Raw genomic sequence first — 20,113 nt, forward strand, 5'->3', positions numbered from 1 at the left:
TTCCCCAAGCCCTGTACTCTACAGACAAAGGAAAATGTCCTATAAATGTAGCGGCTGTGACCCCATAAGGTTGTTCTTGTGCTTACCTGGGCTGGGGGGGAGACACTCTGCCAGGAGGAAACACAGTGGGACCCAGCCACTGCTTCTTGGGGGCCCCTGCGTGCTGGCCTGCCTGGCTGCACCCTGATGGGGTGTCCCCAGCCCCAAGGACTTTCTATTCTCTGCCTGCTGGATTCCTTGCCCAGCTTTACACAAGGAACATGGAGGAGCATAGCGCCTCGTGAGCGCTATATTCAACCTGCCAAGAACGAGGAGCTGGCCCCTGCAGCGTGACACTGTGAGAGAATCCCTGCGTGTGGGGTTCCCCCTGCTCTCCTCAGATAAAGAGCGGGTTCCCACCCTGCATTTGGTGTTGTGCTGGTGGGTGCCCACCCCACTAGTGTGCATATTTTTGAAGCGGGTGCCCAACCTGCATTGTGGCGCCGAGCGGGTGCCCATCTTGCACCTTTACCGTTTTTGTTTTATTTACTCTTAGCGGGTGCCCACGCCGCAAGTGTCTTTATCAAAAACGGGACCCTAGTCCGTATTGCCCCCGCTTGAAGAAATCCCGCCGCAGCCCAGCGCAACCAGGAAGACAGGCAGGCGGGCGGGCCGCATGACGCGAGCAGGAAGTTGCCGGCTGCTGAAAAAAGAAGGAGGGAGGACGGGAGCCTACCCCACCTCCTATGGCATCCCGGGGCAAGAGGAAGCGCTGAAGGAAGGCGGGAGCACACCCCGCCTGCTTGGATGCTGAGAGTGTGGCCAGGTAACCAGCAGTGCTCCCCCATCCACAAAAACGAAGCGCTGAGGGATCCTGGAGGCAGGGCTCCCGCAGCTGCGGTGTGAGTACTGCATGTCCTGCCTGCCGAGACAGGGCCCCCGTGAGTAGGGGAGAGCCCCGCGAGGTGACTGGAATAAGGAGGCATACCTAGAGAGAGATGGAGACTCCGGTGAGTGGGGCTGCTTTCGGAGTCCGGTAGGGGGTGTATGTCGGGCACATTGTCAGTGCCCGCCCCTGTGGTTACTTCTAAGGCACAGGTGGTGCCAGTCCCTGATTGTAGTTCTCAGCTGCCCTGCTAGACAGGGGGCAGCTGAAACGTTGGGGGCAAAGCTTTATCTACAGAGTCCCAGAGTGGGACTCCAGAGGGCACGCTGAGTGCCTTTCCTCATTGCTTGTGGGCCATTGTTTTCGGCGCCAGAAGCTCGGAGAGTGCTAGGGCAGTTTGTTGTCTTCACAGCGGCACAGCAGATACTGGCAGCTGCAACTTGTAGACCATCTTTTCTGTCAGATGCCCAGTGGGGCTCACCAGGGCAGAGTGGTGCCGATCGGGGCACATTGTTGGTGCCCATTGGGCTACAGTTATGGGGAGAGCCCCAGAGCAGGGTCCCAGAGTCCAGCACCATTTTACCAGGGCCCATATTTTGTTGCCTGCACAGCTGCACCGCAATTAGCAGGCAGCTGCTACGTTTGGGAGTTTGCAGCATTGGCAGCCCAACCCTGACTCGTTGAGCCCTCTGAGAAGGCCAGTTGGCCTGGGGGTCGATTTCTCAAGGTTATACCTAATGCAAATGTCATGTTATGATGTTGAGGCCCAAGAAGCGTGCTTAAGGTGTTTATGCTGATGAGGTTTGGGCCTAATATATTGTTATTGCATAATGCGTCTATGCTGGTGAGGCCTAGTACATAATGTGTTTATGCTAAAGTGGTTTGGGCTTAATGTGGTTTATTGCCTAATGTCATGTTATGGTATTTTAGGATGGTGTCTAATGCTAATGTGATAATGCTTAGGTCATTATGGTACCAGTAGTTACTGGTTGTGGTTTGCATTCACTCGCCTAATCTAATGGTTCTGACCGTGGCCATATTGGCCTGGTCCTGTAAATATTCCCCTGTGAATATTGCCTGTGCCAGTTGACACTGTGTAAATGTGTGATTATGTTTCTAATGTGTTTATGACAATACAGAGGCTATTCTTATATAACCTTGTGTAGAGTTTCTTTTGTGGTGTGCCTAGTGTGTTGCTGCTGTGTGTGTGTGTCACGCAAGCTCTTTACACATTGCCTCTGGGATAAGACTGACTGCTCGTGCCAAGCTACCAAGGGGATGAACAGGGGGTTATCTTCGGTGTGTAACTCCCTTGCCATGACTAGAGTGGTGGTTTCTGCCTGGCTTTGGCGGAAGCCTTAGCCAACCAGAAATCCCATTTCTAACAGTGACCAACTGTTAGACATAGCTAGTCTGGATTCCATCCTGCTCACAGCACTGAAAATGCCCTTGTATTGCTCCTGGACTATCTTTGAATGTGGCAGACAAAAGTCACTCTGCGGCCTTAGTACTGTTAGATCTATGTGCCGCTTTTAACATGGTTGATCATTTTTAATTTGTAGGTTATCTGATATTTTAAGGAAAGAACCCCAAGTCATGCATCGTCCACCTTTTACATCAGAATGCAAATGAATTTGTCAAGGGGTCCCTCAAGGCTTCCTCTTGAGTCAAACCCTGCTTAAGCTCTTCCTCAGACCTTTGGCATAGTTGATTAGATCACTTGGAATTAAGTTTAATAATTACGCTGATGACACCCAGTTTAACGTCACATTTGGAACATTCCATCAATATAAATGTTGGACATAACAGCTTTGCTTGGTCAAAATCCTCTTTAATTCAAAGCATATAAAACAGAAATTGTGTGCAATTCCATGGGTAGGCCTCCTTGCCAATAATATCTTGACAACCACAGGTGATTCTCCGCTAACTGTCTCTGCCTTTGTTCCAAACCTAGGGGGTCCTGATCATGTTCCTCTCTATTGAAAGTCTTGCAGAAGATCCTCGCTTATCTTCCCAGTCTCACCCGTCTACAGGTTGTGCAATCACAATCCTAAATAGGTTACACTATTGAATTGCATTTTTTTTAGGATACCCAAATTACCTTTTGAAACAGTTCTATCAGATCCAAACACTTGCAGCCAGATTAGCACAATCTGGACCCCTCAATCATCTGCTCCAAAACCCTTGGTTTTGCTCCAATGGCTAGCTTTACAAAATAAGTGATCAAGTTGGGCCTCGCTATTTACAAGGCAAGTATGGCTGTTATCACCCAGGCCAACCCTTGTGCTAATTTACTTAGCCTTCCAAAGTTCAAATGAGTGATTATGGGTGGCAGATCCTTTTACTTTCAGGCCACTTGCCCCTGGAACACCCTCCCTCTGACTCTGAGCTAAAGATATTATGTTGTATTTCAAGAGTATACTAAAAACCTGGCTCTATAGTCTGTATTACTGCACACTTCTAGCAGGTTTTCTATATGATTTGTAGTTTATTGCTAGCACCAGGGCACCTGAAAGGTAACACTGAATTAATAATAATCCATCACTCTGAGGCTGTACTGTGACAGCGGGGAAGAATCACACACAGCCAGTGTTTACCAGGGCCCATGTTACTAAAACGGTGCCTTTTCCCTGTTTGTGTCATGGAGTACTTTTTAAGCAGGTGTGCCAGGCGCAAACAAGGAACATGCACTCTCTTGTGATGAATGTGCTGCTCTCAGAGCAGCCATGAACTTACACTGCCCAGGGGGCAACGTATTCAGTGAAACACAGAGCAGCTGCTTAAAAGCAACTCTGTGCTTCGCAATGCAGGTGGCAACCAGACTGCACTTTCAAGAGGGATTAAAGATCCCCTTGCAGTCAGGTGCAGTGAGGGAATGCATCTGCCTGCTGGAGAATTAATGGCGCGGGGTTCATTGGAACCCTTTCATCTTTGGCATGGACTGCCCCACCAGGTGCACCACCTTTTTTTGTATTGGTAATACAGCACAGGCGTCGAGTCAGAGGGCCTCATTTATGAAAAGGGATGCATCGCTGCGTGAAACAGCTATGCATCACTTTTCACTGCGCTCTCCTTGCGACACCAATGATGCGTCATATTTACAGTATGACGCATCATGGCGCAAGGAGTTACAGATACGTCAGTATTTCTGACGTATCTGTATGGTGCAAAAGTGACGCATTGCTGGAGTGTGTCACAAAAGTGACGCAACTCCAGCAATGTATCCTTTCACATGGGGCAAGCCCCATGTGAAAGGGCCTGCGTCAGTCTTACGCCAGGCAAGCATAAGAAATTGACGCATTTGTGTCCTAGAAGTGGGGCAATGAAATCTTATAGATTTCACTGCGTCACTTCTTTGACCCTTTCTTGCATCAGAACGCCCCCCCTGCATACATTATACCTGGCGTAGGTATAATGTAGCCCAGGGGTTTACAAAGTGACCCATCTCCCTAGATGCGTCTTTTTGTAAATATGGTGCAACAAGGCACATTTTTTACGATGCTGGTGTGTCACAAAAAGTGACGCACCGGCGGTGTAAAAGTGACGCAAGGCCTCATAAATGAGGCCCAAAGTGATTATCCATGCAAATGAGGGAATGCCCTCGCACAGTAGCACTGGTGCTACATGCATACTAGCGCTTTTAGTATTTCAAAAGGGGCTTCACATGTGTCTGTGGCCCCTTCTATAACGAGAGTGCGCCAGGAGCACTCAAAGCGGGCGTACATTCCTGCTGTGCCCCTGGGGCACTTTCTGTAATAAGATCCCAGATCTGTCATTCGAGGATTAGTGTGCAAATGAGTTTGACAGCTACTTGAACAGCACATCAATGTGAATATTCAATAAATCGTCAATGGAATATGGTGCCCTGATAAAAGTTTAAGTAAAAAAAGAAAATAAAGGAAGCACGCTTTTCATCGAAGTGAAATAGACAAAGCATATCTTCACATGGATGAGAACTTCGAAATATGTTTGTAAACTCGACCTTGCATTTTCCTCATCCTAATGTCGGTCAAAATGTTTTCATCACCACCCGTAGTTTTATTAAAAAAAGTGTATTAATAAATCTAATTGAAACCAGGGTGTTCAACTCGTGTTTTTTAAAAATAGAATTCATGTTTTATTTTACTCGAAACTTATTACAGGAAGAACAGTAAAATGCATTGTTTCGTTCAGCATGTGACCATACCGTTTTACAGCACTTAATAAATGAACACAAAAGTGATAGACGGATTATAGAGATGGGTTACGTTAGATAATGCGTTCTACAAACGAAATTAATTTGAAAGCAATTTTTATTGGAATACCTGTTTTGAGAGCCATATCTCTGACGTTATTTCATATTTCTGAAACAGAAAGACAGGTGTATATAAGATATAAAAGCAGGCAATAAAGAGTATCAGTTTCATCCTGTTTCATGCAGCAAATCAATTCTGGTTGCCTAATATTCAATACTAATTTCACCGTTTCAAACATTATACAATCATCAATGTAAACCAGCTTAAAAGCGTTAAATATTCCTATATATCTATTGAAAGTTGAACTTGCCTTTGTTGCATAAACTGTAGAAATGAAATCCACTGGCACATGTCATGCAAATTTTGCTTTGTTTTTCAGTTTCACACACAGCCCACTCTCTTTTTTCAAACATTTCCCATCCTATAAATAGGTATATTCCTATAACTTTGTGATGAAGTTTGTCATGATCTTAGTTTCCATGGTCCCTTTACGAACATTCTAGTCAAGTAAGTTCAAACATTGTCGTTAATTGAAAGGTAGTCTACCACATCAGTGTTGACTGGCGCTGCCACTTCGTTTCTCTGTTGTTTCGTAGGTATGGAATTTGAAAAAAGAATGCTGTGGCTTTTAGACAATTTCCCCGCTGCTTCAGAAGGTGATGGGTGCAGCCTCTTCAGTATTTCACTGATGCTTGGGCTCAGTGATTCCTTGAGTGAAATGATTTATAGCGGACAAACAGCCATGCATCCTGTGTGACAGCAAAACAACATATCACAGGCTGCGGCTGGCCGTCCACTGCGGTCTCACAGAATAGTTGCAGACAGCATACTTTATCGCCTGTCACCTTATGATGTACTAAGCTGTGTTGCCTGGCAGTCACTATCCACCTATTCACTCACTTGCCACATTACATGCCTTATGGTGGCCTAACTCACTTCTCTCTGTGGTCAACTCTGCCTTGTGAAGCCAGTCCCTCCCACCATGCCACAGACACTAGTGAAGGTAATGGAAAGTTAACGGAATACACTCAAAATATCGAGTGTTTAATATCGAGTTACATTAATATGGAGTAAAAAATATAGAATGGATACAATATCGAACAGACAGAATATAGACTACAAAAATATCGAATAGAATAGCATTAATATCGAATCAAAAATATAGAATGGACAAAGTATTGAATAGACAGAATATAGACAACAAAAATATAGAATGGACAGAATATAGACAACAAAAATATAGAATGGACAGAATATAGTCAACAACAATATCTAATTTGAGGTAAGTAAGTTAATATTCATTTTTTATAATTATTCCATTTTTTGAAGTAATTTTTATGTTAGTATATGTGTGAAAAGTGTATATTTATTTTATAATTAATTTTAATTAATTAGTTTTATGGTATTTAATTTTTACGTAATATAATTCTGTAGCGGGTTGTGGGTTCATAGGGGAATAGGGTGGGAAGTAATTGAATTATAATTAATTAAATATGTTAAATTATTTATTGGTATTTATTTTGAATTAATTGTTAATTACTAAATAATTTGTAAATAATTAAAATATATTTGGTAATTATTTTAATTAATTGATTAATTGATAATTATGTTAATTTTATTAATGTATTTTCTGTAGCGGGTTGTGGGTTTATAGGGGAATAGGGTGAGAAGTAATTTAATTATAATTAATTAAATTTTGAAATTTATTTATTGGTATTTATTTTGAATTAATTGATATGTACATTTTTAATTGGTGATTAATTAAAATATAATTGGTAATTAATTTTAACTAATTGAATAATGAATAATTATATACATTTTATTAATGTATTTTCTGTAGCGGGTTGTGGGTTTATAGGGGAATAGGGTGGGAAGTAATTTAATTATAATTCATTACATTTTTATATGTATTTATTGGTATTTATTTTGAATTAATTGATATTTAAATTTTTATTGGTAATTAAGTAAAATATAACTGGTAATTAATTTTAATTAAAATCTTTTGTAAACAGGTTTTAGGAAGAGTACAGGAATGGATGTCAGAGTCCCAAATACTGAGTGACTACCAGGCGGGATTTCGTACCAAAGTTAGCACTTTGGATCAGGTCTATCGCCTTATTTGCACCGACTGGAAGAAAGTAGTAGTTAAGGGGGGCAAATTATATGTGGCCTTGGTCGATCTGCGCACTGCATTTGATCTAGTCCCGGGTGCCAGACTCTGGAGAGTGCTAAGAGAGATGGATCTACCCACCATTCTTTTAAATATTTTAATCCCATTACACTCAGACAACACAGCACAGGTTATGTGGTGTCAGAACAATCAAGTGACAGAAACCTTCCCTGTCCAACGCAGAGTGAGACAGGGATGTGTGTTGGCACCCACCCTTTTAATGAATGTAGTTGTTGACTACCTAGATAGGGACGGCTGTGATGCTCCGAAAATTGGCATGAGGAGAGTGCCCCCATTGTTATTTACAGATGACACCCTCCTAATTTCTAAATCACTGCAAGACCTTCAACAACTCCTAAATGATTTTATAAGGTTTTGTAATGATAGGGTTTTGATTCTTAATGAGTCAAAGAACAAGTACATTTTTAACAAAGGAAGAACAACAGAATTAACTAGATCTGTATGGGATGGTAGCACTAAGTTGGAGCATATTGAGGTTTTTGACAACTTGGTCATTCACCTGACCCGGTCTATCAACTGGGGCCCACAAGTGGAAAAGGCAAAACTACAACTTATTCACCAATTTGCCCATATCAGCAAATTACATAGGAAGACGGTATCTCGACAAATTGCCCCTGCACTTGAAATTTATAATACCAAGGTGTTGGGAGGGGTACTTTATGGTGCCAAACTGTGGGGTACGGGCAGCCAATCTTCCCTAACTACTGCAGAAAACTGCTACCTAAGATCATTGGTTGAACTTCTTGCTAGCTCCCCTTTAAAACCTCTTTACTTAGATCTCACCCACAGGTAGCTAAAACACAAGCTGAACTGTAAATTGTTAATGTTTTGGTGCAGGTTATGGACAGTGGAAGAGTTGGAGCCATAACAAGAGGCTTTGAAGGACCTCTTAAAATTTCCCCAAGTATCATCGATCAGGTGGTTTAACTGTCTACGCGAACTATTGGGGAGACTGGGGATAGAGTCTTTCTGGTCCAACCCGGAAAACATGTTGCAAACTTCGAGGGTGAAGCTGAAAGAACTATACTGGGATAAAACACATGCTATGGACTTGGCAGAATCCTCAATAGGTTTGACTTTTAAATCGGTTCCACTGTTTGGGCCAACTGTTGATAAAATTACTCCGCAGATGGCTCGTAAACCAGTTCCATTATAAGACCTTGCCCACAAGACTATTTAGCTCCAAGTGGTGTTTTAGTGCTTCACAGTTTAACTTGTGCCCCGCATGTAAGATCCATCCAGAATTGATTGTTCACTTACTTTTCTTCTGCTCTTATTACTTATCATTGAGGAAAAAATGCATACTGCCTTTGTGTAGACTTGTTAGCCCGGGCCATTATCTCGATGTATTGAGATTATTGTGCACTGATACCCGAAGACCAATAGTCTTTGTTCTTTCTAGATGTTGGTATGCACTGTGGATCTGGCGTGGGAAGATACCTGTTTGAAGCACTTTTCCTGTAAAGAATTACTGTATTTTGCTCCCTTGCAAAATTTACTAACGTAACTATTTTTAAATATTTATAGAGTAGAAACCAATAAATTGCACTTTTTCACTGCTGAGAATTGTTGTCCCTCTCATTTTACACATCTATCTAATGAATTGTTGTTAATAAACTTTTTTTAACATTTTTTATTCCTAATTTTATACTCTGCTTTTATAGCTGTGCTGCGTGTACTTTTTAAATCCTGGAGATCGTAATAAAGTTTCTGATGATGATGATGATAAACTAAAAAGGAAGGTTTGGGGCTGGCAAAAGGTTTATTTTGCAACGCCAAAATGGCAGTTTAAAACTGCACACACAGGCTCTGCAATGGCTGGCATGAGGCATGTTTAAAGGGCTACTTACGTGGGTGGCACAATCAGTCCTGCAGACCTACTAATAACATTTAATTTACAGGCCCTTGGCCCACTTAATAACACTTTTCTAGGGATGCATACAGAAATTAAGTATGCTAATTTGGTAGAAGCCTATGTTACCTTGTTTAGTGGAGAGAGCACCAGCACTCTAACATTGGTTAGCAGCGGTAAAGTGTACAGAGTCCTAAGGCCAGCAATAAAAAGTAATCAGCAAAAAGTAGAGGGTGAAGGCAAATACATTGTAGGTGACGCCACACAGAGGGCCAGGTCTCACACGCTCCAGTGGCAGTGGTCCTTAATTCTACTTCTGCTCGGTAGTGAGAAACAGTTTTGGTCCACCAATTGAGTTCTGAGGCTTATCAGCAAGAAGTCTGCAAACCATCTCCGGATCAGGTGCTGGGGATAACATGGTATTCTTGACATTGAGACATAGGAAATAAATAAAACCGATTATCTGTGAGCTCAAATGCCAGAGGGATTTGTTTGAGCCCCAGCCTCTCCCGATCTTGACACCCACTTGAAAGTACTTCCCTTTTGAGACATAGTCCTTCTGCCCTCGTTATTTGCTTCGGCCATCTCAAAGTGTTACATGACTATATTAGTAAAAAAAAACAGTAAATGATATAAAACCCTAAGTGCACAGGTGTTACATATGACATTACAAGGGAATTTATTAGAAAATATTCACACTTTTGTTGGACTAAAGAAATTGAACCTCAATGTGAGGATTATGTACAGAAAAGCCACTATGATTACTAAGGGGGTCATTACGATCATGGTGAGACTGCCACTGAAAGACTGTTGGTGGCTGGCTCACCGCCATCGTAAGGCCATTTTCCACCTGCTAAATAATGATGGCAGACGGTTCTGTGGCAGCCCAAACTCCAACCGCCACTCATCCGACAGGCTCCTTGAGCCCATCTGCACTGTTGAGACCTTTCCGGGCAATACCGTAGGGATTAGGATGGTCCCTTCCCGTCGGGCTTTCCAAGGCGGTTCACCCCCCTTGTAAAGGCTAGTGGGCATGGGCATTGGGGCCCCATAGCGGGCCCCTCCTTCCCACTGGGCCCTTTTCTTTAGGTGTGGGGGCAGATCCCTGTACCAAGTGCCAGACACCTCATGGTGCCTGTCACATAGTACAAGGATATGTTACACGTCCCTTTTTTCCATTGCGGCGGGTGCTGCAGCCACCAGCACCCACCACAATGGGAAAGGTGGACAATGTGACCGCCACAGTGGCAGTCACATTGCAATTTGGCCTATTGGACGCCCAACACTATGTCGGGCGGTCCCCATCTCCGTTAATGTGGCGTGCTGACATCAGTCCACCTGCCATCCTAATCAGGCCCTAAATCATTAATCCTACTCTGTGTTTTTTACTACATGTGCATCTGTCTCTATATCCATTGTGCCCTGTGAGTACTTTCCCAACTTCAGCCACTGATTTAAGGATACTCAAAATCCTGATGGTAGCATGTGAATTCCTAAGAAGTTTTGCCAATGAGCAACTAAGTTAATCCTTTTACTTCCAGAGTACATATATAGAATATCATCTTCTTCTGGATCCCTTGCATTGGTTTATGTTCATTATTTCACATACATTGGCCAGGACTAGTCTAAACCTGCTTTTGCTCCCATTAATGCTGAAGGTATAAAAAACAAAACAGGTGCAGGTGCTCAAAGTTATTTTTCTTCGAATTCCTCTTATGTTGCTGAGCTCCTGGATTGACAAATGACAATGCTACCTAGTCTTAAATCCACCTCGTGCCTCTTTCTCCCATCACCCTCCTATTACTTGGCCTTTATCTCAATTATTCAGCACTGCTAACTCCCTTGGTCACAATTTTCCCATCGTCTCTTCCTCGATCTTTTTCCATTCATGCCTTTCTCTCTCTTGCAGTAGGTCAAATTCTGCTAATTAAAAATAAGCCCTTGTCCCTGGACTGTCAGGGCACACCACCAGCATAAATAAATTTTGGTTCCCCTTCCCTTTTACATTTTTTTCCTTAATCCTCTCTTCCAGCTGTTTGTATTTCAGTCCTCTGATTTGGTAATCATCCGAGAGCTTAGCATCATTGTAGAAAGGTTGGGTTTGTGCAATTCTGCTGTTAAACTGGCAAGCAAACAATTCTTAAAATCAGAACACTTTCCTAAAGTCCGCTACATTGTGTAGAAAAAAACTTGCCTAACCGAATTTAAAAAACTACATTGTACTCAACTAGGTGGTGTAATGCACAAAACATTTATAACCATTCAGCATTACATCAGATTCACTTTGGGGAGCAATGTGCCCAATCTCCTTTGCCAACACGTTACTCCAGGTGAGACTCACACTTGACATGAGCAAAATACTGCAGGAAGTTACCTTTCTATTTATAGCCAAATGCACTTTCAACTTTTTTAAACACAAAAAATTGGTTAATTCATAATTATTTTGATCGATGCATTTACATGCATCTTGGGATGTTGCTACGTTACTGCATTTTGAACTTCAATCATCATTTTATGTTAAGCATTAAAATGGTAGAAAATATAAAAAACTCAGAATTATCAAACAGTGAATCAAATATTTGCAATCAGGTCGATTCAAGTCTTTGAAAAATATTTATAAGAGCTAAAAATGTACAAAGTAACGCGTTGAGCTGAGGTCCATGCGTAATAACTTTCAGGGCTGATTTAAAAAAAACTAACGCAGCGCGGTTCCGCAAGTCATTTTGCTGCGCCACGCTGCCTTAGTATTGAAGCACAGGGATGCAACATTTTTACAACAATATGTTGCATCTCTGTGCTTCCCCTCATGCTGGCGCACAAACTGCTACCATGCATCGGCACAGGCACCTTTGCACCGTGGTGCAAGGATGCCTGTGTCGTGGGGAGATAGTTTTTGTGCAGGAAGGGGCACCTTCCTGTACAAAAACATTCAATTAAGGTGATTTCCTCTTCCAATGTGTGCTGTAGCATGTAGCATGCATTAAAAGAGGAAACAAACGAGGAGAAATGAAAATATTTCATCCCGTTGCACCTTGCTATGCTGCCCCTAGGGTGGTGAAGCATTCTGACGCATTTCCAGATTTACAATTCCTCGTAAATCTGGAAATGCATCAGTGGACATGGGTATTGCGTAGGAACTTCCACAGCAACACCCATGTCACGCCCTAACACGCAAAGTGTTGCTTGAAAAGCAGCGATATTTACAAGCACAGGTAAAATCACACACAGTGGCTTTACATGTGCTTGTAAATATCAGTCAGTACAAAAAGGGGTGGTAATGGACGGAGCATCTGAACCAATCAAACACTCACACCCAGTCAAAATATCTGGGTTTAATCCATCACCGTTCTTTAGCCCACTCTGCCACCCCAGTTCAGATATGGCTATATGCAAATCAGTCTGACCCTGTGCCTCATGGGAACAGTCCAGTCCGAACTGCCAAGCCATGCCTTCCTGTAAATATCAGTCAGCAGGATGCGCTGCAGGTGCGTCACGCAACGTGATGCACTGGCGGCGCAAGGGGCTTGTAAATTTGCCATGAAGTTTTATCATTTACTGTTCAGGCATAGGTGTTTTTCTTCATTGTGATTTACATAACCATTGAGCATGGCATTCCAAGGAGTTAAAATATTGGCAATAAATTACTTTGTTTTGAAATGCAGCACTGTGTTGAATGTAAGAGGGTTTAATCTTCCATTCTGCCTAAACAATTGTGTGTTAAAGTGTAGTACAGGACTGTATTCAATATCATCTATATCATTGTACCTTATATGAACACAATAAGAAAAAACTGCTGTATATTTTCCTCGTTTTTGTGATATGAGAAGGTATATGGTGTGCATTGTCATATACAAAATATATTTTTTTTTATATGAAGCATGCTATATTAGTGCATTTTTATGCTGTAGTGCACAGAGGTGGCTGCCAGAGCTTCGTGTTGGATCATGGTGCGAGCGACGAGGTCTCTGTGCTGACTGGCCCGTTCACAGTCACTTCAAGCGGGATCCAGGGGCTGGTGCAGTTGAGGAGGCTTTTGTGTTCCCGAACCTCAGATCAGGAGGCCAAGAGATTAGCCCGTAGAGTCATTCTGGTGTCCTCAGTTCAAGGGTGAAGTTGCAGGTCCAGTTCCCTTCCCACCCATACAAGAGGGCTGCATGCAGTAGGTCAACATATTAGAACAATAGTTCCTTTAAAGCAGCCGTCCCTCGGAGTAGCAGTGCTTTCAGCAGGCATTCTTTCTGGCATAGTGTCCACAGGTCCAGTATTTATACCCAGTTATGCCGCTAAAGTGAGGAGAAGCTTCTAGAGGCATTCCTTGGAAGGGCACATGTGACCTGCCTTCCTTGCTCCAGACTAGCTACAGGAGGAATGCAGCTCGGTGTGGAAACAGGACTCAGATTATTCAAGTGTAAGTAGGGCTCCTCCTTCCTGTCCTGCCAATGATGGTCCATTCATCCACCTACACTCCTCATTGTGTGTGAATGTCTAAGAGGAATACACAAAACCCAACAGTCAACTACACCCAGTCATGTGAGCCAGGGACAGGCTGCAAGCATCAAGGGCCAGATGTTCGATCATAGCATTTTGTGGCTCTCAAATTGCGACAAATTACGAGTCGCAATATGTGGGTCTCAAAGTTCTATGTACAACAGTGTCTGAGACACTGTTTGCGATTCCCAATTGGGTCGCAGATTGCATGCCTCATGAATAATATTGAGGCTGTCGCAATTTGCAACCCCATTTGGCATGGCTAGCACTCCTGGGATGATGGCTTGCAGGGGTCAGCAGACCACCATGTCTGGGACTGCTTTGTCAAGAAAGCTGCTTTTTTTAAAATGCTGCCCGTTTTCCTTAAAGGAAAACGTGATGCGTTTAAAAACTAAAAAGGAAACTGAAAAGTTTCATTTTTTAAGGGCAGGCAGTGGTCCTCTTAAAAAATATTTGCGCATGCATTCCCAAGGGGAAGTGGTCTCCTGGGGACTGCAACCCGTTTGCGAGTACCTTACCACCCTTCTGAGAAGGGTGGTAAACTGCGAGTGTTTTGCGACTGCAATTGTGGTCGCAAACAATTCATACATGGGTTCTGGACTCCCTATTAGGAAGGGCCGCCCTTGGTATGCCCTTTCCAGATAGCGAGTCATAACCCTATTTTGCGAGTCGCAAACGGGCATAAACCGATTTACGGCTGCACAAAACTGTCGTACATCTGTCCCCAAATGACTCAGACATGATAATATCAACTTTTGCATTTTCAAAATGTATAATTTAAAATACAACTTCATCATGAGTTAGGATGTTTCATTATAATTCCAGAGACACCAAACATGAAGGGGTTATCGTTTCCATTTGTAAATTACACTTATAAAATGCAATAAGGCAACTCCAATATTATCCTATTGGTGACATAGGCCTTGCAGTAGTGAAAAACTAATTTAGTAGTTTTCTCTATCAGGACATGTAAAAATGTAAAGTACATGCCCTACCTTTTAAATACATTGCACCCTGCCCTCTGGACTGTTTAGGGTCCACCCTAGGCGTGACGTATATATTTATTAAAAAAGAAGGTGTAGACCTAGCACAAGGTTCACTTTGCAAGGTCAAAAGGGCAGTTTAAAATTGCACACAGAGGCTGCAATGTCAGTCTTGGGACATGTGCTACGTAGGAAGGAGGCACATTCAGTGCTGCAGGCCCACTAATAGCATTTCATTTGCAGGCCCCTAGCACAGGTAGTGCCATTTTAATAGGTTCTTAAAAGTAAATTAAAAATATGCCAATTGCTTATAAGCTCATAAGCCAATTTTATCATGTTTTAAAGAGAGAGCACAAGCACTTTAGCACTGGCTAGCAGTAGGAAAGTGCACAGAGTACTAAAAGCAAACAAAACTGGGTTAAACAAGCATTTGCAATGCAATAGGTCTCGCATTATTTAACTTTGAGCTATTAGCATTGTAAATGGCAATTGTTTTTTGCTTTATGCTATAGTTTTTTTTTTACATAAAAAGCTTCATATAAAATATGTTTTATTAAAGTTATTTATGCAGTATCTAAATTTTGTTTGCATAAAACAGTATAATAATATCTTAGTAAAAAAGTCAAATATTTTAATGGAAATTCACCAAATGTTCATTTATGTGTTGGTTTTGAAAATAGCTAAATTAATAGCTTTGTCATTTACAATGCCAATAGTTATAACTTTCGCAAATGTGACACCTATAGCATTTGTAATGCAACATTTGTATTTACGTGACTTAGATGTATTGATATTACAAATAACAATGGCTTTTAATTTTTTTTAATACTTAATAAAAGTGATTGTAATTTATAATGGCAATAGCTTAAACTTTTGTAAATAACTTTTGTGAAGATTATGTTCAGTGTATTTTATTGTAACAAAATCCAAGAACAGAAATGAAATATTAACATCTTTTTGTGACATTTGTAATAAAGCTTGAAACATTGAGAGAACATATTTGTGCTGTGGTGGTGCTGAGTGATGCTGTGGTGGTGCTGAATGGGGCTGTGGTGATGCTGAGTGATGCAGTGGTGGTGCTGAGTGGTGCTATGGTGGTGCTGTGGTGGTGCTGAGTGATGCCGAGTGATGCTGTGGTGGTGCTGAGTGGTGCTGTGGTGGTTCTGAGTGATGCTGTGGTGGTTCTGACTGATAATGTGGTGGTGCTGAGTGACTGTACTCACTGTCACTCTGCACTCACTGTCACTCTGCACTCACTGTCACTCTGCACGCACTCTGCACTCACTGTCACTCTGCACTCACTGTCACTCTGCACTCACTGTCACTCTGCACTCACTGTCACTCTGCACTCACTGTCACTCTGCACTCACTGTCACTCTGCATGCACTCTGCACTCACTGTCACTCTGCACTCACTGTCACTCTGCACTCACTCTGCACTCACTCTGCACTCACTGTCACTCTGCACTCACTGTCACTCTGCACTCACTGTTACTCTGCACTCACTGTCACTCTGCACTCACTGTCACTCTGCACTCACTGTCACTCTGCACTCACTGTCACTCTGCACGCACTCTGCACTCACTGTCACTCTGCACTCACTGTCACTCTGCACTCACTGTCACTCTGCACTCACTGTCACTCTGCACGCACTCTGCACTCACTGTCACTCTGCACTCACTGTCACTCTGCACTCACTGTCACTCTGCACTTACTGTCACTCTGCACGCACTCTGCACTCACTGTCACTCTGCACTCACTGTCACTCTGCACTCACTGTCACTCTGCACTCACTGTCACTCTGCACTCACTGTCACTCTGCACTCACTGTCACTCCGCACTCACTGTCACTTCGCACTCACTGTCACTTCGCACTCACTGTCACTCCGCACTCACTGTCACGTTGCACTCACTGTCACTCCGCACTCACTGTCACTCCGCACTCACTGTCACTCTGCACTCACTGTCACTCCGCACTCACTGTCACTCCGCACTCACTGTCACTCTGCGCTCACTGTCACTCTGCACGCACTCTGCACTCACTGTTTCTGCACGCACTCTGCACTCACTGTCACTCCGCACTCACTGTCACTCTGCACTCACTGTCACTCCGCACTCACTGTGAATTTAAAATAGGATTGTCTTTATTGCCAAGGGGGAATACATCATTTTTACTTTTAGTATATTTAATAACTCAAGGGCTGTTGCTAATCTCATGAATTGTTACTTATAAATTACACTTTTTAAGTGGTCTAGAAGGGTTAAGTGTTGTAAATTCGTTTGCGAGATCACAAAAAATCAAGTCTTGTGTCCCACTTTGTATAAAATCTTCTCTCTACATGCATGTAGAAGAGTGGACTATCGGGGAACTAAGACCAGGCTGGTATTTTGAGCAGTTGCTGGCTTGAACAGTTCTGAACCAGTTTTAATAATTCACATGGAGCAATCCGAGTTATTTGTTCCAATGTGATGACAGCTGCTGTCTGCTGGAGGGGACGCGCGCATTTTTTATGCAGCGTTTATTTCTCTATTTCTAACTCTTCCACTTCCTTCTTTCTTTCTCATTGGTGAGACCTTCATATGTTTTGAGTACTTACTACCTAAGACTTTTGAGAGTAACGGCCAAGCCATACCTGCCTCCAGTCCCCCCATCTCTCTGCTCCTTGTCTCTCTTTCTTAACGTTATTTATTTCAACTATTTAAAAACTGTGCTTTCAGCTTTGGCTGCCTGAAAGTGCTGTAAAGAAATTGGTGACAAAAAGGTTGTACTGATAAAGTACGTGTTTCCGCTTGAAAATAACTTGCTGCTATGAAATGATCGCCTTTAAGAGCTAAACTCTCAAGGAATGTAAAGGCCTCCTTTCCTATCTTTTGTTAGTAATATTAACAGGATGAAAACAAACACAAATCAATCAATTAGCATTTGTGTAGCGCAGCATTGCATCACTAGGGGTATCTGGGCGCTGCGTGTTGTTGAAAAAGCCAGGTCTTCTTTATTTAATTTTTATTGATTTTGTCAATCATAACCCTTACAAAAGTACATCACATTGCTCTTACTGTACTCAGGGCGGTTACACAACATATTGTTTCTTATACAGCATAGAATATTCATGAGGGGTTAGGAACTGGCAGAAAGATCAAACGTTGGGTAAGCCATCAGGTGAATTTTCGCATTGATTTGCCAGCAAATATGCACTAAAGGGGGCCCAAATGTCCTTCGGTCTGGACGGTCCTGGTTCACTGATCCCTACACCATGTGATATCCACTAACGAGTGCTGCAATTTGGGGACACCTCTGCCCTCGCAGTTTAGACCACTTTCCTCTTTGCTAGCAAAAGTGCACCTGCCAGTCCTGTGGTTTTAAGTGTTCAATAAGTCTCAACTGACACAATAGCAGGCGCCACCCACCGCTTCCAGGATCGTGCTTAAAACTCTTTCACAATACCACGCCAGGTGTGTGAGCATCGCCTACAGCGGCCAACTCTCTCAAACCAGATCTGTGCAGATGCTTGGTCAGCTGTATATATTTAATATGGATAATACGTAAATTACAATTAGCTGTTAAAGCGCAGCAGTGTTCCCAGTTCTCTCCTGCTCTTAAGGGCCGTGTCTGCCTACATTGCGTTAAATCATTGTGTTTGAGTTTTTCTTTTTAAGTCTGCTTCCTGCGAAAGGGTGACTCCGGTGTGTGGATCTTGAAACTGAAAGTGCAATCACGAGCATGCGCACTAAACCGGCAGAAGAGTGGGGAGCTTAAAAATACATGCGGCCAAGACATGGACCATAGTGCGGCTGCGCAGACTTATGCGCATGCGTGGAAATGCGGGGGGTGTAAAGATAGATGGGGTGGGTCTATTGATAGTACACCGGCCTGCGACCAGGAAGTCAGGCAGGCCGGGCGGGACAACCGGAAGTAGGAGGGCGGGAGCCTACCCCGCCTCCCACGGAAGAGCCGCGATTGTTTGGCGCGCCGGAGCAGGCAGGAGCCTACCCTGCGCCCCGGTGCCGAAGAAGGGAAGAAGAGTCTTGCTGCCGGTGGGAGCCGCTGCACTGAGGATGCCGGTGAGTGGGGCGTCGCCTTGTTGGGGGGGGGGGGGGCATCTGTGCGCGCGCGCGCGGCGGCGGACTGTGTATGTGTGTGAGCGTGCATGTGTGTGTGTATGTGCATGTGTCCTGGAGTCTGTGTGTATGCGTGTGTGTGACGGGGGGGGGGTTGCCTGTCTGGGTGCCTGCGTGTCTGTGTAAGTGTAAATGCGTGTGCGTGTGTGTGGAGCCGAGAGGAGAGGGGCTGGTGTGTGTGGAGGGGTCTCTGTGTATGCGTGTAGGTGACGGGGGTGTGCCTGTGTATGCGTGTGTATGTGCGCATGCGTGAGTGCTGTGTATGCGTGTGGCTGTGATGTGCGCATGCGTGAATGTTGACGCGCGTGCACGCAGCTCAATCCAGCCAGGATAAGCTTGTCACAGTTTCTTGTCCCTCATTCCCCGGCATGCGACAGCTATAAGTCTCCGCCCTGGACGCATCCTTCGGATGCGAATTCCAGGGCGAGACCTAAAAACCAGGAGGGTAAAATAAACAGTCTGTGGTAACAAATATTTTATTATAACATGACTAAATATGAACTCCTCCCAGGCGGCGAGTTACCTGCCCCACCCTTCCAGCTTTCCAACTGCGTCTCTCTTAACCTCTGACATACATCAGTGACCACATTGTTGGTGTCTTAAAAGGTCGCAGTTTACTATAACATAACATTTATACATGTTGCCAGTTTCATGCTCATGCATAACGTTCTGTTGACACTTATATTATCGTTTCTTTTCTTCCGCGAGGGGGGTGTATGTGCATAGGATGGCCTTTCGCCCCCTTCTTAAACCTCGTCGCGGCCTACTATCGCACCCCCTGATTGGGGGGCCTTCGCCCTCCCTGGGACAAACAAACCTGGCTGCCCCCTATTTTGCGGGCTCTCACTCGGGGGGGGGGGGTAAAGGGCTTCCCGCCCCCGGGCAGATTTTTTTTCGGGTCTCCAGTGGGTCCAGCTTCGCCTTCCCCAGCCCGGGCTTCATTTCATCAATTCACACAAAGCTATAGGTGTCATTGGTTTATTTAAGGAGGGTTGTCCATAGCTACAGATGAAAGTGGCTTAGGGACTAAAACATACATGAATAGATCTCAAGCCTTTCTAAAGAAATCCACAGAATAACTGTATTAATTTGCTGCACAACATGCACATTTAAAATAAAACTGCCGAGATAGGCACTGTTGCTTTAAAATATGTCCCTTGTAAGGCAGAGAGACACCGATGTGAGTGACAGCTCTGTGCTAGAGGAGATAGCCGAAAGGATTTTTTGAGCTTTGAGGCCGTCTGCTGAGAATGCTTGGCTGGTGTATTTACAGTGGGTGACCTCCCTAGCTGAAGGAAAATCCAGTACAATATGGTGTAAACTTCGATATGAAATAAAGGAAAGCAATGAATGAAAAAAATAAGCAGATACTAGGTTTCTA

At 43.6% G+C, this 20,113-nt stretch overlaps 1 protein-coding gene across 2 annotated transcripts in view; it reads right to left on the reverse strand.

Annotated features, from left to right (window-relative positions):
- The window catches only part of DPP10 (dipeptidyl peptidase like 10), a 1,575,897-nt gene that overhangs the window by 438,581 nt on the left and 1,117,203 nt on the right, over window positions 1–20,113 (reverse strand). For both annotated transcript variants that reach the window (XM_086957361.1, XM_086957360.1), the window contains exon 12: window positions 5,170–5,208. In XM_086957361.1, the coding sequence (XP_086813487.1) occupies window positions 5,170–5,208 (39 nt within the window). The remainder of the gene's footprint in view (window positions 1–5,169; window positions 5,209–20,113) is intronic.

Source organism: Lissotriton vulgaris, chromosome 2_1 (genome assembly GCF_964263255.1).
Source record: "Lissotriton vulgaris chromosome 2_1, aLisVul1.2, whole genome shotgun sequence".
In the NCBI taxonomy this organism is placed as follows: domain Eukaryota; kingdom Metazoa; phylum Chordata; class Amphibia; order Caudata; family Salamandridae; genus Lissotriton; species Lissotriton vulgaris.